The 21,921-nt window shown below is 33.9% G+C and overlaps 2 protein-coding genes across 3 annotated transcripts; both read right to left on the bottom strand.

Moving 5' to 3' along the window:
* Window positions 1-5,774: 5,774 nt before the first annotated feature.
* On the bottom strand, window positions 5,775-12,539 carry LOC122281964 (casein kinase II subunit beta-1-like). 2 transcript variants are annotated; one of them, XM_043093855.1, is made up of 5 exons: window positions 12,048-12,539; window positions 7,459-7,677; window positions 7,065-7,174; window positions 6,801-6,966; window positions 5,775-6,285 (listed from the first exon to the last, which is right to left on the bottom strand). In XM_043093855.1, the coding sequence occupies exons 1-5, from the start codon at window positions 12,265-12,267 to the stop codon at window positions 6,155-6,157; spliced, it is 846 nt and encodes a 281-aa protein (XP_042949789.1). In that variant the 5' UTR covers window positions 12,268-12,539; the 3' UTR covers window positions 5,775-6,154. The 2 variants fall into 2 exon arrangements, with proteins under 2 accessions (XP_042949789.1, XP_042949790.1); XM_043093856.1 differs by having other exon boundaries at window positions 6,804-6,966.
* Window positions 12,540-15,559: 3,020 nt separating this feature from the next.
* Window positions 15,560-20,593, bottom strand: LOC122280345 (coiled-coil domain-containing protein 97). The gene is made up of 3 exons (XM_043091201.1): window positions 20,321-20,593; window positions 18,747-19,309; window positions 15,560-15,962 (listed from the first exon to the last, which is right to left on the bottom strand). The coding sequence occupies exons 1-3, from the start codon at window positions 20,475-20,477 to the stop codon at window positions 15,705-15,707; spliced, it is 978 nt and encodes a 325-aa protein (XP_042947135.1). The 5' UTR covers window positions 20,478-20,593; the 3' UTR covers window positions 15,560-15,704.
* Between the last annotated feature and the right edge of the window lie 1,328 nt (window positions 20,594-21,921).

Below are 21,921 nucleotides of genomic sequence, written 5' to 3'. Positions count from 1 at the left end.
TAATTATATCAATATGAAATGACACAGTTCCACTTAAGTTTAACGGCGTCATTTTACTCCTATATTTGTATTTTATACATAAATTAAACGACATCGTTTGTTATTAAACCAAACGGCGCTGTTTAGATATTAAATTGTCGTCTTCTTCATTCTTCTTCCCCGTTTCTTCGTTTCTAATCCTCTCTCTCTTCTGCAAACTCTCTCTCTCTCTCTACTCTCTCAGATGAACGACGCTGTCGGGGGGAATCAAGATCCGATTGTGAACCGCCGGAATCGATACGACCGGTTGTTCTCCTCCCCGTCAACCGATTATTGTTGGTTGCTCCACTGTTTTCCCTCTCATCGGTCGGCAGAGGTTTTACCCAAAAACTGAACCAAAATGGGTCGATTTTGCACCCCTAGACTATGGTGCAGCGTAAGGGACACACGCCACCCTATAAGTGCAATGGACAATCGGGTTTAAAGAAACTAAGAGCCCTAGTCCTAGAAATGCTGCGCATGGTGGCAACATGAGCTTTCTTATGCGGTAGTGCGTGGAGCTCACGCACACTTTACACGCTACTCTGTTCGAAAAAATCCTTCACTCGTATGAAGGATCGGCGGCTTGAGAATTCTGCAATGAGGCGTGTGGTGCTTGCTGGGCTTTGGAGAACAACATATCGACGTTTCACCACATTTTGGATAGAAAACACAACAGAAACTTAAAAAGAAAATTGCTACACACTATCTAGTCTAAACAAATGGGAGGAGGGAGGGAGGAGCTGAAGTTCCACCCCCTCTCTGGCTTAGTTTTGGCTGGCAGTGAGACTCTAGAGAGAAAGGGAGAGAGAGCTTTTGGCTGTGTTAGGGTTTTGACAAAATATTATTAGTTCACGAATGGACTGTGAGTCCACTATAGTCAATTCGTCTTATTTTAAAATTTAAATATTATTCAAATATAAATATTTTCAGTTTCTCTCATACTTTTTATCTAATCATTATAATTTTTTCAAACCTCTCGATAAAACACAAAAGACAATCAACATTTTCAAATTTTAAAACAAAAATAATCTTTAAAAAATGATTTTATAACATAATTTTAATTTTATAATATTTTTACCCAACTTTTTCCTTTTTTTTTTTAATTTTTTAAATCTAATAAAATTGTTAACTCAAATACTTTACTTTTTTAATGAAAAGTAAATAAATAAATAAATATTTTTATGGAGTCTTAATTTCCAAGATTCGACATGTTTGATATTTCATCCTCCTCTCTTTTAGATTAGATTGACGAGATTTGATAAATGTAGAATGGATATAAGAACCAGAAAAGGGCAGAACTAAAATAAAGGCATGTTCAATGATAGAGGGTGAAAATAGGGGCTCATTGAATTAGTCAAAAATGTGGACTGCCCCTATACCAATTCAAATCCTTATATCAGGTTAATGCATTAAGGTGACGTCTTTTTCCAGTCAAAATTTAACAAAATAGTTAAAATAGAGAGACAAGTTATAAGCATGTGACGGGCTCTTTCACGAGTTATTATTCTTTTTCTTTTCTTTTTGAGTCTTCCTTTGACTCAAATTTCATTTTTAATGGTTATAGGTTGGACTTCTAATGGGTGGATGCTTCCCCCCCTTTTTTTTTTCATTCTCTGCATCTCAAGATCTGATTGTGCCACTAGAAATTGGTCTTTCTAAAATTTACTGTTGATTATTAACATACAAGAGTAATGTCATATATAATTATAAAATGTACAATCACTTTAAAAAAAAAATGATATTTACAGTCAGGTTATGCAAGTACTGTACAGTCTCTTTGAAAAAAATGAATTATTACGAGAGTCATATGAAAAAGAATTAACTTTTTAATTATAAACCATACTTTTTTTCAAAATAGTTGTCTGGTGTTTACACACTCTACGACTGTATGTAGTATTACTCTTAAAAAAAAATAAAATTTACAATTAAAAATTTAATTTTTTATATAAATATTATATTTACTTATTTTTTTAATAAAATTACGCATCACCATCACACCACTGAAAATATCATTTGACTTTTTATCTACTTATCTCTGCCATCGTTGGTGCCTTGAGGGCAACGCAAGGACTGAGTTTTGTCGCGGAGTGGCACATGGCATTTTTAATGTTTCAAACTTTCCCGGAGAAAGAAATATAAAATATTTAATAATTAATGTATGTATTCAGCAGCCTTTCCAAGATAACTAACTCCCTAGTTAGTTATTGCAGTTCCTTCAAAATAAGCTCCACCCATGCTGCGGACTTTTCTACTACAAATTTATACACTAGTTATTGAATTGCATAAAGGAATCGAACCTTCATCCGAGCTGTTGGTAGTCATCTTTCATGCAATGATATCGATTCTCATGTTATCTTCCATTCGAAGATGAGATCCGAGAGTTGTATTTTTCTTTCCCAAGAAGAAAAACAAAAAACAAAATAAGAAAGAGTCCATTTGATTTATATGATAAATGCTTTACTTATAAATAGATTTACAAAAAATAAATTCACAAACAAATATGATTTAATTTGATATGTTAGATTATAAAATTATTTTTATCATAAAATTAATCTAACATATTATATACACCAATTTGCAAGCATACTTTTATAAGATTTCTTTATTACTGTAGTACTTATATAAGTAAAGGTGATTTGATCCTCTCTATCTCTAACTCATTGTTACCATGAGAATTTTATTTTTTGCCCCCTTTTTTTAGGGAAAAGAAAGGGAATTTTAGAAGCTTCACCAAGAAACCAAGCATAAATGGATCAGTATAGCTGACTTGGCTTTCTATATAACAAGGACTATATTTGGTACATGGTAGCCGTCTGAAAAGACCGGGGTATACCAATATCCATTATTTTTTTTCCTTGACATACTATTTTTTAATTGATTGCAAGAAACAAATTAATCAAGGGTAAGGCCTCCACATCTATGAATATGAAAATTGGGTCGGCCTCCCTTTGTTCTTATCCAACTTTTGCCTCTCTTTTTCATGGCCTTGCACGATCCACGCCCTTGTCCTTATCATCTTCCTCTCATCCATGTCCCCTTAGTTTTGCTATCAAGAAATGGAAGATAAAAACAAAAGACCCTCACTCATTCCCTGTGGCAGTGTCTTACTTTTCATATACATTTTGGATTGGGACTGAAGCAAGGAGGAAGAAATAATGTACAAATGTATGAGAATGCGATAGAAAAGGGATCTTGCTATTTGACGTTTTAAGAAAAATACGCATTCTTTTGTTGAGTTTATGTGGGTAGGATTATGTATGTAATCAAAGGGTATTTCCACTCCCCAACTGGCATATACGACAGAGTCAATTATATGCAATTTTGTGAGGTTGATGGAAAATGATTGCGTTATTGAATTGAGTTTTGCGCTAGACGCCAACTTGATTAAATCCATGTGATGGTTTCTAAATACTTTATTTTTTATAATCTGGTATATCTATATACAAAGATAATTCAAGTGAGATGTCGACAAATCATTCTTAACGTGGATTTCTAACCACGTGTTTATGCACAAATCACTTAATTTTCCTTCTCAGAATTTGAGCATACAACAAAGAGAAGAAGGGACTGAGTTGAAACTATTAACAATGATTGATGATATAGTTCATTAGCATGCAACAATATTCCTAAATATCTCTTCTTTTTTTTAGTTATTCAGCCATTTCACCAAGTTCTCTCTCTCTCTCTCTCTGAGTTAAAACCTTAAAAGGAAGGTAGGTAGGATGAGCACAATGCATTTTGTGCAATCTATAAAGGCATCCATAGACAAGAAGAAAACACAGTATGATCAATACCGATTAAATTGGCCTAGAGGACTATGTTTTATATCGATTTGGATGAAAGGACAGGTATATGGGGTACGTTATTCAGAGTTGTCATAGAAAGGAACAAAGGGGCGCAACTTCCATTCGAATTCATGAGGAAGGAAGGTACCATATGGGCCCAACCCATAAGCATTGACCCCAGTTTCGGACCAAAAGTTCAATGGGTCCCAACAGCTGATCAATGATTGCCAATATAAGGCATTCTTAGGATAAGCCCCCCTCTTATCTACCTGTATTAATAATTCTTCCTGCCTGCAAGAGGGATTCAAAATAATGGAATTGGCCCAATCCGTTCCCTTGCCATTATTCTATTCCTAGGCCGGTTTTACGAGAACACACCACACACACATGATGTAGCAAACCCGATTTAAAAGAAGTCCAGTCCAATTGGAACATCTCATTCTAGTGAATTGATCTGCCCTATCATCCACCCTCTCCCCCTCTCAGCCTTTTCCACCTCCCATCGCCTCTGAGCAAATAGATCAACTCCCTCCCATCAATCCTCGATTCCCCATGAACAGAATCGAAAGCGAGACCTTCTTCCTCATGAGTCTAGAACATAATTCCTCCCTCCCATTGATCTCCTCTCCCTCGTGAACAGAATCCCCCCTCCCATCGGTCTGGATTGTTCTTCCCCACAGCCCCCCAAACCAACCCTAGTGCGATTTTAGTCGTTGAGCGAACCCCCCCTCTTCTCCATAGTTCCTCCTGTGTGAATTCCCCCTCCCCCATCGATCTACTTTCTTTGGTGATGTTCAGAATGTTCACCAAGAACAACCCTAGATCTATATTATAATCGCATTTATTGTGCGAACCCCCATCCCCCATAGATCTATAATATTGTGTTATTTCCAATTTACGATTTCCTATTATCACGCAATCTATATTGTCTGAATCACCAAGTTTGGATTTTTTGAGGATTTTATTCAAGTTGATCAATGAAGTTTTTATATGTGTTCTTTATTGTATCAATTGATCTTTCGTCACTTTCCCCAATCATACATTGTGAACATTTTTGAAAGACAGACAAAACGCAACCATTGTAAGAGAAGATGAAGGGAAGAGAGAGATTCTCTCTAAAAACATATGGTCCAAGTAGGCAGCCTTTTTTCCAAAGTGGGAAAACAAACGGCATCAAGAATATGGTGCAAAGGGCATCATTTCCCTTTTTGAAAAGGTCTACCATACATCGTGTCAATTAAGACACTGACTAAAATAATAATATAAAGAGCCTAGAATTTGACTCACTTGACAACAAAAGGGAAGTGTGTTGGGAAAAGAGAATGCGAGATTCAAGTTGCGAAGGGACATATCATATTAGAAGGCGGCGTACAATTGACCTCAAGATTCAAGTTGGAACTTGGGAGGGCATCATAAAACAAGAAAGAAAGCTGGATTTAGCATAGTTAACCTTCTGCCACCCATGACTTGGATTAATACACAACTAAGGTTTGACATGTTCACAGTCGAAAACGAGTCAAAACAATCAGTCAAACCATGATGAGCCACTCATAATCTCCTTGACCACCAATTTCCTACTCTTCCCCACCTGAGGATGGAGAGAATTATGATTCATGAACCCAATAATCCTAAACCTAGAGGCAACCAGGCTGGCTCCTAGGATCACTCGTGTGTAAAGCTAACAGTAGACTATAGAGAAAATTGGTTGGCATGCATCTGCATTCCTTGCAACCTGGGATGCATGCAATATGCATATTGACAAGCAGAATTCTAGGTTTTGTCATGTCTTTTATTTCCCTCTCCTCCATTACATATGTTTGACAAGCACAATGTTTAAAGAGCAATACCATATATAAACAACGAAAAAAGAGTTCCATTATGCTTGTATGAAAAACAACCCCCCTTATTTACAGAGTAACAGAAACACAATCACGGTACTAAGGCTATAAAGCTTATGACAGGAAATAATAGAAATATAACATGATAAATCTGGTCATTGGAGAGGATCATTGAATTAGTGGCTAACCTTTTAACTACCAACTATCACGGTACTAAGCCTATGACAGGAAAAGAGAAAGCAAGGAATAATCCACAAAAAAAAATCAACTACAGAACCAGTTCAATACCTACACTACCAAAAAGTACAAAACAATAGAGAAGATCGCAGATAAGCAGCTAAATTGAAAACTGAATACTTGCTTCACGTGGTTGGCAATGGCTTTACAGTTATTTTCAAAAACTTACAGAATAGAGGAAGCTGTAAGTGTGAAGTCCATCGATTTCTTAGGGCAATAATCCAAAACAGAAGCTAAGCAATGCTCGCCCAATTGACGCTTGGAATTCCTGCATCATGGCTTGTGAATCTTGAACCCAAACACTCTTGGAACATAGCTCAGTAACGCCTTTTGAGGCTTCAGGTGTGCATAAGTCATCAAGAAGAGGTGAGGAAATGTGGTTCCGAAATACGCCCCATCAATGTCTAGAAAGAGTCAAAGAAACTTAGGAAATACCAAAAGCCCAGGGTGCTGTGCTGGGCCACTTAAAATGGTTTGGACCTCCACACAATATTGCATTAATGTTGATTTTTAAAAGTAGTCATACTACTCATATCAGCCCAAGTGTAATACCCACATAACACCATTGACGTGGCAGTTATTGATATGCATATCACATCAACTACATATATAAAAAAAGGCTTAACTGTCTGCCACATTAGTGGTGTTACACAGGTGTTACAAATAGAAATTTTCCTTGAAAAATAATTATGATAAATATAGAAATAACAAGAAGGGGCTCATTCTAGTGTGACTAATAGACAAACAGAAGTGCGAAGAGCCAAAACAAGGAAAGAAAAAGAGGGGAAAAGGGGAGAAAATGAAAGAAAGGAGAGAAAAAGGGGGGAGAGGGGGGGGTATCAACAGGAGCATTTGTTGACACCACCTGGATATATGCATTAAGCAGTTGCGACTACAGGTTGAACTGTATATAGGATACTACCTTGATATTTGGATCGAGGGTAGTAGATATCTTCACATCTGGGGCAGTATATCTTTACCGTGCTTGACCGAGGAATATCTGATTGACCAACTGGGAGGCAGGGTTGTCCGCAGCAGTAAACTCTTGGGCATCTCCCAAAGTCATAGTTTTTGTACTTTTCTAACTATAAAAAAGTTCCTAAACAGTCATTCTAGCCAGAGCCAAATGTTTACAGACATGAATGCACGCAATGCAAAATCGTATACCAAGAGAAAATCTCACCATGGCAGTCATTCCTTTGCTTGTCAATATATATCTGGAATGAATCAGACCATAGAGCATCTCAGCTGCCGATTCAACTAACTCATTCTGTTCCTCCGTAAACATATCACCTGTATGATTCCAACCAAGGTAAAGTGCCCACTATTCAAATTGACAATTGAATGAACGATTATGACTGGACATGTCACCATACAGTTCAAACTACCAGGAAATAAAGAGACGGGAACAAAAGAGAAGAAAAATAAATTATATGAGAAGAGCAATATAAAAAAGATACAAATACATCATGGAAAATGCTTCAACAAAATAGAAGCATTAAAGAAATGAACTTTAACAAAATGAAATGATCATCACAAGTAAATGGCTAATTTTAAAAGTAAGATGATATGCTTACCATGAGATGATTCAACATCCAAAATCAAATCAAGTGCATAATCGTAATAAGGAACTTGACTGCTTAACCCACACAGGTTAAAATCATCTTGTATATAATCATCATCTACTTCACAAAAGAATTCATTTCCTCGCAGATTGCAAAACCATGATATCCAAGATGTGTCATCACCATCAGAACCGCTAACGTCTGATCCTTCACTGTCTGTTTCAGATTCCTCTACAAATATGGATAAGATACAAATTAGCAAATATTGACAAGAATGTTTGGCCACAATCATGACATTATGATGGAAAAACTTGCAAAACCAAATAATACAAAACAAAGTATACTGTGCCAACCACAGTATGTGAGACTATACATGCAACGAGAAGGTGCTTCTTTCAGGAACTACCAAACATGGTAGAAGTGCAGCACAAATTGTGCGAAAACCCAATTGACGTTACAAAAATCTAATCAAGAATGGTAGTTGTGTGAATTACATAAATCATTTCAACTGAATAGGTTAGAACTTACACAGGAAAGATTAAATAATCCTGAAACAAAACTGAACCAATTTGCAAGATCAAAACTTCAAAAAAAAAAAAAAAAAAAAAACGAAGTTTCAGTTAAGGATGGGAAGTTGCAATGACATAATTCTGTGCAAGCAACACTCTTTCATATTACTGAGGCAGTGTCACAGAGGCTAAGCATTCCACACGATAAAGTAACTGTAACCATCCTATATTCAAACATACAATATTAAAAGTTATAGATTACTATTTAAAATATCTGCTAAGCCATTTTGAGAAGTGATATCATCTAAGTCGCAAAATAATCATGGTCCTTTATACTCTTTTTTATTGGCACTGGATGTCCGAGAATAAAGTCCTGACTAATCCCGGGAGTGCACAGGCCCTCGGCTAGAAGTTTCCAATGCACCTCAAGTAATTCAAGGGAAAGTTCCCCTAGCCCCTAGAAATTGTTTGCACCCAAGAGGATTCAAACATAGAGGGAGCATACCACCAAGACTAAGGCCTTTAACACTTGAGCCAACCCCAAGAGGTTGCTCCTTTATACTCTATATAGCCAAGAACTTTACTAAGGCTCCTTTAGTTTTATATAGCCACGAACTTTAATAAGGCTACACTCTAGCATCTCTCATTCCATGATATCTTATCTCATGATACTGGCATAAAATAAAGAATGCTCATCTGATGTCTTTGTCCCCTTAAAAACACGTCTACAAACGACTAGGAGTCACCCTATGAACTTGATCTCTATTGTTCTGTGTGCGTGCAGAAAAAGAGAGATCTTTAGGTCAATCATTGAATTGCATGAAGACCAAACCCCAAAAAGACTAAGGTCTAGTTTGTTTTCACAAACCTACCTTTACTTTCAATTATGATCTATAAAAAATAATGCAAAATAATTTTTTTTCAAATTTAGTTTGATTACACAAAACCAAACTATCTCATCTCATATAATTATTACAACCTTTTCAAATTATCAAACAAAATATAATAAACAATTCAAAATTTTCAAATTTCAAAACAAAACTAATATTAAAAAATTATATTATAACAATATTTTATTCAACTTACAACAAAATATCTCATCTAATCTCATCTTAACTGTGTAACCAAACGAGGCCTTAAGTATTTTTGGAGAGGTGTAGAGTTTCATAGTAACTTCAATCTAAAGCTCTTAACTAATCCTTAATCCCAAATAAATTGGCTTGAACACATATTATTTAATCATTTTATGCATTCAAGATAATATTTACCATTACCTCCTCAAGTATAAAACCTCAATCACTACTTATATGCATGTTCTTCCAACCCATTTTACTCCAACAAATACATAACTAAAAACTGCACATATTCGTTTGAAACCCAACATATGCAAATTTAAAAAAAAAAAAAAAATGAAATAACAATGATCATACTGGCCTTTAGAGCCAAAGCAATATATATATGACACCAAAAATACCAAGGAAACCAACCGATCTACAAGAATTATTTCTGAAACGAAGAGACTAACAATCTTGTCACTTCTTCAACGAGTGATTTTCTTTCTAAACATTTCTCCCTAAGCAGCAAGGATATGTCCAGAATAAAATTTGGGTTATATCATTAAATACCAGACCAGAAGGTGTATAGATGTGGATCACCACACAGATGCTAATAAAGACTATGGTTCTCCTTTGCCCTTTTAGAGAGGGATTTTGAAACCACTTACCACAAATCAAAACAGGCTCTTGATCATTTGTGGACTTCAAACCAATTTCTAAATGTACATGGTATTTGGATGGCAGCAAAAGAAGGTAGTTGGCGAAACAAAAAGACACAGTTATAGTAGCACATTTTAAGAAAGGATCGTTAAAGGAAATCTAGAGAAATATTTTATACATAAGCTCTTCAAAGCATAGGAGTGGAAGGCAACATGCATATATTACAGCTGGGAAACTACAAACATGTTTTAACTTAATATATCATACAAGACAGAGTAAGGGTGTCAACAGGACGCAAATGCACAGACTAATATTTTCTTTTTTTTATAAGAATAATTTATTAATCCATATAATTAGTCAAAGCTCAAGTACACACGAAATATATAAGAGAAAAAACTAATTGCAAGCTAATTGCTGTGAAAAGCAGCATAAAAGTCATTAAAGCTAGTCCCATTCAATACAATAGCAGAAGCCCAAGATAACAAGGTAGGGAAGAAAAAATCTCTAAACCCTCCCATCGAACATTCCCTCTTATCAAAACAGCGACCATTCCTCTAATTCCAAGTACACCACATTAGGCATAATGGCACCATCTTCCAAATGAAAAGATTGATACTAATATCTTACATGAAAAACTTCGGTCCATTTATCAATGCATCCTTTGCAACCACCATCTCATTCTTTAAGAATTTTAACAGATACAATGCCAATCTCCTCATATATTTTCCCTATTTTTGTGCTCATAACAAAAAAGGAAAAAAACAAGGACATAAAATGGATGGGAAATGAGTCTAATATGGCAAGGACAACTGGCAAGCCCTTGTAGGTGTGTGTGTGCATCTAGTGTGTAATATCTATTGCATGTCTCTGAGAGAGAGAGAGAGAGAGAGTGTGTGTGTGTGTGTGTAATGCCCCAATGGAAGGCCCAAACCAAATGGTATATACTCCAATACTCCAAAATGATTAGTCAATGATACAATTGGAGCCCCATTGGAACCTTCTAAAGAGCACAAACTTCTCTTTCTCAAGTAATGTGAGATCTCATACACTACTTATCCTTATCCTTATGATATGAGGTATCACAATCTTCTCCTCTTAAATTCCCGACGTCCTCGTCGGGCTTGTCCTTTGTAAGTGGCATGGCTCAAGTCCCACATTATTGGTTGAGATAAGGCTTTGATACCATTTTGTAATGCCCCAATGGAAGGTTCAAACCACATGACCTATACTCCAAAAGGACTAGTCAATGATATAATTGTAGCCCCATTAAGATCTTATAAAGAGCAAGAACTTCTCATTCCCAAATAATATGAGATCTCATACACTACCTACTTTTATCCTTATCATATGGGGGTATCACAGAGAGAGAGAGAGAGAGAGAGAGAGAGAGAGCAGGTTGACATTATCATACTTAAGCATGGAAAAAAAAGTAGGCAGTCGTTCATTTTCATCTTAACTCATTAAGATATTCTGAACTTAATTTTACCCAACGAGTGACACTTGCAGCTACAATAGGTAGTGGATGCCAACAAATCATACTATGGGCAAAGGGACGAGAAAGGTTATCCAAACTTTCCCCCCCTGAAGGTTTAAACCCATAAAGATGAATGGAACTTCTATTCTTCATAGGTAAAATGTACCCTGAATATCAAAATACATTTTTCTTGATAAATTCAACATATATCAATTGTAATTCCAGTTTCATAGGGATGAAAGAAAAATCACCAAAAAATAGTGTTGTTCTAAACTTGTGCAAATATCTGACAACCCCTTACAATCTAAGAGCTTAAATATATTCTTGGAAATTCTAAGCTCTCCGTCATAACAATAGTTGATTCTGGTTATCCAGTATTCTAAGTTCTTAAAGTAAACCAAGCGATGGTTGTGAGAAACGACCACAATTATTTTTTGCTGCTATATAAAATCTCAGGACAAATAGTTAACTTCAAAAAGTATTCCAAAAGAAAAGCCTAAAAACTTTGAAAAGAAGAAACTTGGAAACCTGAGCCCCATAAAAAGTGAACAAAAAGGGGAAAAAATCACAATGAAGATCGAATTCTTGATCTTTTTTAATTTTTTTTGAAAAGTGAAATCTTGAATTCTAAAACTTAAGAACTTTTAAAGTACAAGACTAAAGCCCAAGATAAACTCCCGTTTTACGCTATTAAACTTGTATTATGTATTATGAATGCACAAAGACGCAAACATGTTTTTGTCATTCTACTAAGAATTACACAACAATAAATGAAGTATTTTCGATACTAAAGATCCATCCCACGTCCCAAATTACAATATACACATATATGTATTATGTATGCACAGAGACTCAAACAGGAAAGAAAGAATAAAAAATTGAAAGAGAGATATAGGTAGAGACCATCGGAGAAGTTGTTGCTAGCAAGAGAGTCTGTCTGGTCGGGTGGAGGCTTGGCCACGAAGACGGACTTATCCTTGCCGTTAATTAAAGTAGCGGCCCGGGAAGTGGAGGGAGAGGATCGCTCCAGCTGCTTGTCGAGCGCATCGTTGATCCGCTGCTTCCGATCGGAGACCGGTCCCACCTCGGACCTGGACCCAGCCACCCCTCTCTCTCTATACATCTCCTCGTCGTCCTCTTTGTACACCCCCGAAAACCTCTTCCTCCTGTGTCTCTCTCTCTCTGTGAGTATATTATCCTCCCTCAAACAGACATAGCGTCGAATTAATCTACAAAGAAAAGCTCTAGAGCTTCGAAAAATTAGGGTTTGTGTAATGCACGGCAAGACCTGTTTCAGATAATTTCGTTGGATTTTGCTCAGCCGAGAGAGAGAGAGAGAAAGAGAGAGAGAGGAGAGGTGGGGGCGTTAAGAACTAAAGAGGTATGTACGTATCGTCGGAGGAGTGTGGTTGCCGATATATCGGCGCCCGAAAACAAGTTTGCTTTGTTTATGGGTGGGCCTGACGGAGAGATTTTTCCACGTGTCGCTCAGTGGTGCGATCGGAATAGTTGGACAATGATATTTTCCACATTTCCTGATTCATGTTCATTGTTTTCGTATGTTACATACATAATGATAATAATTAGGAAAAAATTAATCTAAACAGAAGCTCATTGACCTTTTTTAGTAATATTTAAATCAATCATTATTAAAATGATAACAACTCATGAATTATTAAAAATCTTACCATTAACAAATAATCAATAATAAATAGATAATATTTAATATATATATATATAAAATAAAAATAAAATAATTAGATAACTGCTACATCCACAATGAGATTTAATAAAATTAAACTTAAAAACTACGTGATTTTATATGATACGTTAAATCTATTTTTATAAGAGTGTAAAAGAAAATCGGCAAATAGGTAAATTGGATTGGACAAGTGGATTAGGTCTAGTAGTAAGTTTGGTTCAGTTAGATACCAATTTTATTTTTCTTAAAATCGGTCAAAATTGGTTTGGTTCTAATTTTTCTTTATCTAAACTGGACCGGACTGGTTCATATATATTTTAATTTTTTATGTTATATATAATTTGTATATATAATATATAATTATATATAAAATAGTTTTGAATTATATGATAAATTACTAATTAATATAATTTTAAATTTTAAATTTTTTACATCACTATAGTTTATTGTATTAATAATTATACTAATATTATATAGTGCATATTAATAGTTATGCTAATATTATATCACTGTATATTATAATATACTATATTATATCACTATAGTTTATAATATATATTATAATATACTATAATATATTATCACTATAGTATTATATATTATAATATACTATATTATATATTAATATAGTATATTAAAATCGGACCGGAGTATCGATTTAGGAGTATAATTAATGTTTAATTGGTTTTAAAAAATATAAAATCGATACATATTGATTCAGTCTTAAATTTTGTTCAAATTCAAACTGAACCGGACCGGTTATATCCCTACTATTTTATAATAAAAATAATATTATAATTTGACATATTATAACATGTTAATTTGTGAGTTTATAAAATCTTTTTATAAATAAAATATTTTTTAATTAATTAATGACGTGAATATCATACTTACTACCTAATAATATTGAAGTCATGACGTACAATAGAGGCAACGTTGAAATGGGTCGAGAGAATTGCATTGACAGTGACAATTGTCTTGTCCAATTATTTCCGAGAATTTTGGCAGCACCAAATCTTCAATATATAAAGTGTCGAGAATGCTTCCAAATGCAACAAAAATCCAGCCCCAATTGGTGGTGGGACAGCTTTTAATTGCAGCTACCTCATGTGAATCGTTAACCTCTTACAATATATTAATGCCACTTTTGCACAATATTCTATTAAAATAACAATAATAATAATAATAATAATAATAATTCATTTAGATGCTTCAAGAATAATATAAATGTTATTATGTAAATTAAAACTTATTTTCTTCAATAATAATATTCTATTAAACTTATTTTCTTTCTATTAATTTCTTTTTTAAATTGAAAAGAATTTTTAAAATTGATAATCAAACTTTTCATCCATACACATTTATTTCTTTTAAAAAAAAAAAACTTGAATCGTATCCTGCAAAGAGTTTTTATTTTTAATTTGCATCTGAAATTGCATATATATTCTCGATTTTTACTCTCAGTTGCAATTTAATCATTAACACGGACAAACCTATTGACATGTAAATTGAAACTTTTATTGATTGAGCATGTAAAACGAAAAATGGACTATAGTCAACTGAAAAGTTTTATTTTATTTTTTAATGTTTTGAATATCATGGTTATCACATGACATGTGCCTGGGAAGCACGAATTGCATTTTGCATGATTAGGTAGCGGAGATAATAGCTTTCATTTTTTATTTTATTTTATTGGCATCAATAGTCCAGGAATAACGTCTCGATTGATCCCAGAAGTGCATAGACTCTCGACAAAAAATTTCCTGCTAGTGCATCTCAAATAATTCAAAGAGAAAATCTCATATTCCGATGGCTTTTAGAGATTTTTTATACCAAAGAAGATTTGAATGTAGGAGCATACCTCATAAACCCAATGCCTTTACCATTTGAGCCAATCCCTAGGGATTAAATTTTAATAGCTTTCCTTTTTCTCCATAAAGGCAATTTAATAAATTTTAGAAAAAAAATGCATATTTTATTAATTATAAAAAAGTTGGCACAAGAAGTGGGAATAAACCTAAACAAGAAGTATAAAACAAACAACTTGTCCTAATCTGGAGTTTTCAATATGATCCAGAGGCCTAGAACTCGAAGAGATTTTTGGGTGGAGAGAGTTTTGCAAACATGAGACAGAGACACAGCTGGTTCAACCATTAAGAGTTGGTGTAGGATGGCTCGGCGGAGTTGGCTAGCTTGTATGTTTCTGGCCATTATCAGACAAATACCTCTTAAATGAGGTAGGCGATTTAAGAAAAATTCAATAGGAATATTAGAACAAAAGAGATGCCGTTTCCAATGTAGGTGTAGAAGCAACATGAATGCGTATCTCTCTACAACTCTCACCGTCAAAACGTAGCTACAGAAACAAAACAATAGAAAATGGGCGTCTCTTACGTGATCGCGAGACCCAAGGTGGCAAGAATCACGCAGATATGCGTTCTAATCGGCGTGTCATCCTACAACAGACTACCACTCATCAATCTATGTGTGTATAGAAAGCATATACTACAAAAAGCATAACTATTGAAGCCAACTGTCTAAGATCCTCTTAAAAATTAGATTTCCTCTGCACATGGGGTCCCTTCAAATTGTTAGCTTTTTACCAACTTTTTATGCTTGAATTAATATCGAGTGCAGAACATGTATCAGTGAATGAGGGATTTCTAATAGATTTGTGCGCTTGATGCACGTCTAATGGCAGAACACAGCAAGCAACAAAAACAAGCTGCTGGTCGCATATAATTTATACAAAGAAGAAATTTAATTACATTTGCAAGTCTTAGCTGGTAAACACTCCTAGTCAGGGGGAAGAAAAGATTATGACAGACAAGAAAAAGCAAATAAAACATCCATTCATCTCAATCTTCAGCGAAATATTTTTCCTCGGCATCATGGTTGGCTTCCCTCTGCCAGTGATCATCCAAGGTCTCATCGTTGTCTATTTTTGAATAATCTATATGCTCATAATCTTCCCCTAATAGAAATTTCTGCTGCATGATGTGGGTGAATTGGTCCATCTGATCTTGGATCTCTGCCACAGACAAAGTCACTTCCTCACTCTGTCTTACTGTTATTGACTGGGCACTATCGTTTGCATCAGGGTGATCCAAGACCATCTACAAATGACAAGGCAAAATTTCAGAATGTCAGTTAGAAATTGACTGACTAATGTTATCGCAAAGGAAACTAGCTAGAAATATTATATTGATATTTTACTGCTGAGTTACTCATGAATCCAGTGAGTTGTTGAGCTCAATATCTCATTCTCGACCTGGGTTTCATAGGGGAAGTGTTTCATCACTTCCTGCTGTGTTATAGAATATTAGACTATTAAAAAACCCAAAACATAAAAATATAAAAATAAAATAAAAACTCAGCTTAGCCTAAATGAGAATGTCGACATGGATACGTGGGATTACTAGGAAAAGATGAGACACTGAAGCCACCCACTTAAAAGGTAGAGGTGGGCTTCAATTGAGAAAAAGACGAGAGAGACAAGTAAGATGGAGAGAAACGAGGGCATGAGCAACTAATGCAGGAAAAGGGATCTAATTCAAGTTAATGGAGTGAAAAGGGGTGTAGAGACAGTTGAAAACAAATAAACAACATAAGAGGATAGAATGGCAGAAAAGATGTGGTAGACACACCAATAGTTGATGGTAGGGGTGAAAACGGTCCGGTCCGGTCGGTTTCGGTCTAGTCCGATTCGGTCCATCATTTTTTCGGTCTATCATTTTTCCGGACCGGACCGGACCAAACATCTAGTCGGTCCATTCGGTCCGGTCCGCATTCGGTCCGGTCCCATTCGGTCGGTCCATTCGGTCCAATCCAATTATTATTTTTTATTCTTTTTTTTTTCTAAATAAATCAATTAAACATTTTATTTAAATTACTAAATTAAAATTAAGTAAATTATTAATGTAGATTATGCAACTAACTCATTAAAAAGAAATTTTATATGGTCAATGATACATATTATAAATTATATATACATACATAATACATATTCTAAATTATAAATTATTTTTATATATAAATCATAATATATATACTATATACATATATACATAACGGGGAATTCGTATTAGGTTAGTTAATTTATAATTTACTAATTGTTTTATATTTACTTACAATTTAGGTATTTTACAAAACATTTATCTAATAACTTTAGATATAAATGTAGATGTTAGTAATTAGTTAATGGTGAATTGGTTATAATTAATTGATAATATACACTACTTAATTAATAGAATATTATTTTGTAATTACATATTTAAAATTTTATATTATAAATGGGAATAGGTTAGATGAAAATTACATAATTAATTATATAAAATAATATATATATATATATAAAATAAAAATATATATTTTTAATTCGGTCGGTCCGGTCCACTTCGGTCCGTGGAATCATGGACCGTGGACCGGACCGAACTAGTTCGGTCCAAGGAATCATGGACCGAACCCTAACTCTATATTTTTCGGTCCAATCCGGACCGGACCAAATCGATCTGTCCGGTCGGTTTTTCCGGTCCGGACCGACCATTTTACAGCCCTAGTTGATGGTACCTGTAGACCAATCGAAATGGATCAAGGCTAAACTAAGTTGAGTTGAGCTGAAAGACTCCAGCACACAAAACATTTCATTGAATGCTAGCAGGTCAAAGTTTGAGAAGTTCCATGAGATTCGTAGATACAAATTGAATCAGATAAAATGGTTCACAAAACAAAACTAATATTAAAATATTATATTATAACAATATTTTATTCAACTTTTAACAAAACATTTTATCTCATCCCATCTGAACTGTGTAACCAAACGAGACCAATAACTAATCTGAACCCAGTTAGGATATAGCCAGGCTTCTTCAGTAAATATTATGAAATCCAATAATGGAACCAGCAATTGTTTTGATGGGGGCCAACTTTTCTATTGTATGACACATTTATGTAAAATAAAAAGGAGTATAAAAAAACATAACTATACATAAAATTAGATCTTGATAATTTGCTACATAAATGTAAAAACAAAATTCTAAAAACACAACTTAATATATGTTTCAGATTTATGATGATAATGCTTTATGGAATAATATTTATCCATTATTATTTTTGTAATTAAATATTTAGAATTTATTCTTTTTCATAAAAACTATCAAGTGATATTTTAAAAGGCCATCTTTCGTTCTAGTGCATAAGATAGTTTATTAAGTTTCATGTAAAATCAAGATATATATATTTTTATATGTTGTAAAATCGAGATATTTTTGTGTCGCAATAAGCATATAATGATATAATTGAGACCTTAACTATCAAAAAACATTATAATGATATAATTGAGACCTTAAATAAATTTTTTCTTGCTCAATGAAGTTTAGAGAATAAAACCTCTCAACTATTTTTCATATAGATCATAAACCTTAAATAATTTTTCTTATATTTTCACTTTGAATTCCATATTAAGAAGCCTAATACAGCTTTGGGATTCGTATTAATAATTTATTATATCCCCTAAACTTAGTATAAATTAATTTTAGTGAGGCCATATCCTTGAAAAATGAAAATAGATAATATATAAAAATTCTACAAAATTTTGGGACTATAGGAAAAAAATTGGAGTGAGGCATTTCTAGGTATATTGAGATTTTAGAGAGATAATAATTTTTTTCGTGGTTTTTTTTTTGGGGGGGGGGGGGGGGGGGGGGGGGATTCTCTATAAATAAAATTTAGGGGGCATTTTGAAATTTCAAAAATTTTGGGCCTAAGGCCAAAATGGGTCCTCCACTGCAATAATAAAGCTTCCAGTACTGCAAACAGCTAAATACTTGGCTAAGCAAATTGTTTAGGCAAACCAAATAAAATCATTTACTAAGTCACATTAAAATAAACCCAGAAATTACCTCTCCAGATTGCGTAGCCACATTAGCCTTCTTATGTTCTTCTAGATCCTCCCCTTCTGCATCCTCTTCTTCTTCCTCATCCTCCTCCTCTTCTTCCTCCTCTTCCTCCTGCTCTTCTTGTTCTAGCTCTTCTCTTTCTTCTCCTTGGTTTCTATCATTACCAATCCAGTCCCTCTCATCCACACCTAACCTCTGTTGCTCCATTCTTATCTTTGCAACCAAAAATGCTTCCTCTGATCTTCTCATCAGAGTCTCTGACCACCGTTCCCCTGGTCTTGCCATGCTTCTTCCACTTGGATCTTGATACTTACCTACGTACTCATGATGCAAATAGGGTTCTCTTTCCCTCATTGCATCCTCCGAAAAATACTGCCCATCATGTATCAGTCTATTCAAGTAGGCCCGTCTCCGGTTCTTCACTGTCACTGATCTTGACTTCAACTCATCCAATGTCGGACTCATTATGCTTCTGAGGTGCTTTAAGTGCCAATTGATTTCATAATCATCTTTAAGTGCATCAAATTCCCGAAGCTCGTTGCTTGTAAGCAGTGACCCATATCTTTCTGAATAAATGAGCATAGGAAATTACTAACTAATTTGATACGTAATAAAAAAACTTCACTGGGACGATCCATGTACATACTCAGTGTACGTAAATTTTTTCAAAAAATTAAAGAGACTAACCATTCAACCAATGAAGAGGGTCTAGAAGAGAAAGAGCTAGGAAAAGCAGCCACAAAAATTGAGGATAATAAAAGCTTTAGCTTCCTTAGGTGAGATATATGATGGTATGAATTTAAATCTATGTAAAACATGTCCTTCCCAATTAATATTCTGCTCTTATCCAAGCATAAATAAATCACTATCAATGTGATGTTCCTTTACCCTTCTTTTCTTTTTTACTTGTAAGCGAACTGAGACATCAAAGAAAAAGGATCTTCACTCTATTAACTTAAATTCACTAATTAGCTTAGTCAATCGAAACTTTTTATGCTTTCAAGAAACCTCTAAAAACTCAAAAGGCAAGTTTCTATTCTTCTCGGTAATTGAGATCAAAGTGGTTAGTCTAGCTGATTTGATTTTTATTTATTTTTTTAGGAAGAACTTGTAATTAAATATATACATTTCCCTTTACTTTCTCACTTTTCTCAGCAACCGAACAGAATAAAACGGTATGAACATGGCAGTGAAGCTTTTGCTGCCATTAGCTGCCGAGTAAAATGAACGAAGAAAATTTAACCAAGAATGCGAAAACATTTCAGACCCAAGATGACCAAAGCAAACACACATACAAAACTGTCCCACCTAATCAGCTTAGTTTCACCATAAACTAAGTAATAATCACAAATGACTCGGTTTCTCCACTCTTCCTTTTCTCCCCTTTCCTCCATAATCTGTCCAAACAGATAACTAGGGCTCAAGAATAACGCAATTCTCAAAATTTATAATCTCAATTTTAAAAAAATAAAAAAGAAAACATATCGCAAACTTAATCCCACAAAATTCCCCATACACTTTGCGGCAACCAAACAGAACAGTATCGAGAGAGAAAATCGAATATACCCAAGACGTACCCAAGAAGAGGGCGATATCTCGGGAGAGGAGGTCAAGGAGGACTGCCTTGCGCTGAGATGGCTCTTTGGTGTCAGATTGGATAGCCTGAGGAAAGTAGAGGTTCTCCTGCGCCGACAGCCTTTCTGCTATGCTCTCCATTCCTTCCCTGCTCACCATTTCTCCCTCTCTATTCTCAAGTTTTTTGCCACTCTCCAATGTGCGAGTCGGTGCGTTTTGGGATGTTGGTGGAAGCGTGACCCTCGCGTGCCCCGGAAGGCTTCCTTGTGTGTTAAGCATCCAAACTTGCAATGCTCAAGATATTTATAGAGTAGCGCCGGTGAATGGGCTAATTATTGTCTAATCGTTTCGTAAAAGAATATAATTTATTAATATTAATTTTTTTTATTTTATGTAAAATTTTCATTTATTTATTTTTTTAAAATAATTATACAATACTTATTTATTTACGATTATAAATATCATTTTTTTATTAATTTACATATTTTGATATGTTCTAAAACACTTTTTCAACAAGAATTGGTGGGAATTTTTTTTTTCCGTATTGTATATTATATACAATATAATTGATCAATTATAAAAATTTATTATTTAAGAATTTAATTTAATTTAATTTAGTAATTGATAAACATCATTGTAGATGACGAGAGTCGGATAAAAATATACACAATATTTAATATAAAGGATAACTCATTTAGAAAAGGAAATTAACTTTGTTGCTTAACTTTTTATTCGTCGAAAAGTAATTATATCCCTTCTGAGTTCTCTTGTTAATTTGTTAAAATTATCAAAGTCCTATAGAATTTTTTTTTTTTCCAAATATAACACTTGAAAAAATGAATACAATAAAAGGGACTATACAATAATTTTAATATTCCTTTTAAAACTTTATACTAACAATGAGACAAAACTCCATCATGAATAGTGAGTTTTTTTTCATATAAGTGTACCGTGTGGCTTAATATTGTACAAATCACTTTCTTTTAATAAAAATCCACTTTTATGGCATGCTACTATCTTTTCAATGAGTTATATTATTATTACAGCGATTTAGAGCATCCACATCTCATTCCTTATCTCTATCCCTATAATTTAACTCAAAATCACTTTTCCTCAAATTTTTCCTTAAATTTTATTCATTTTTCAAAAACCTCTTACATCTCATTCCCCATCCCTATCTCTATTCTATTAAATAATATTTTTTTATTCTTTTTTATTACTTTTTTCTTTCACTTCTATTTATAAATTTAACTACTCAATATTTTTTCTTATTTTTTGAACTATTACTCTAGTGAATATTTTAAACAAAAATTTAAATTATTTTTTTGTGAATATGAGAATATTTTTAAAATTAATTTTTTTATATTTTCGTAATTAATTAAATTATTTTTAAAACTATTATTTAAAATTATAATAAATATGAGTATGAGAGAAAGTGTAGATGATTGGAAAATTATTTATTTGATATATTAGAATAAAATATTGATAAAAATAATTTAGGGAATGAATAGTAAGTACCCAAATATGGGGCCTTACTGTTTAGTCCTTAAACCTTTTCCCTAAAATAGGGATCTGGATGTAGGGGATATTTTGATCAAAACTC

This window comes from Carya illinoinensis, chromosome 11 (genome assembly GCF_018687715.1).
Source record: "Carya illinoinensis cultivar Pawnee chromosome 11, C.illinoinensisPawnee_v1, whole genome shotgun sequence".
NCBI lineage: Eukaryota > Viridiplantae > Streptophyta > Magnoliopsida > Fagales > Juglandaceae > Carya > Carya illinoinensis.
Note: the sequence above shows the minus strand (reverse complement) of the source record. Positions and strands in the feature narration are given on the sequence as shown.

Coding starts and splice junctions, on each gene's coding strand:
- LOC122280345 (XM_043091201.1), bottom strand. CDS start 20,477: ATGGTGAGCAGGGAAGGAATGGAGAGCATAGCAGAAAGGCTGTCGGCG. Junction 19,310..20,320: donor AGATATCGCCCTCTTCTTGG/GTACGTCTTGGG, acceptor TCATTTATTCAG/AAAGATATGGGTCACTGCTT. Junction 15,963..18,746: donor TGGCTACGCAATCTGGAGAG/GTAATTTCTGGG, acceptor TGTCATTTGTAG/ATGGTCTTGGATCACCCTGA.
- LOC122281964 (XM_043093855.1), bottom strand. CDS start 12,267: ATGTATAGAGAGAGAGGGGTGGCTGGGTCCAGGTCCGAGGTGGGACCG. Junction 6,967..7,064: donor GCAAAGGAATGACTGCCATG/GTGAGATTTTCT, acceptor ACTTTTTTATAG/TTAGAAAAGTACAAAAACTA. Junction 6,286..6,800: donor TCGATCCAAATATCAAGGTA/GTATCCTATATA, acceptor GACTCTTTCTAG/ACATTGATGGGGCGTATTTC.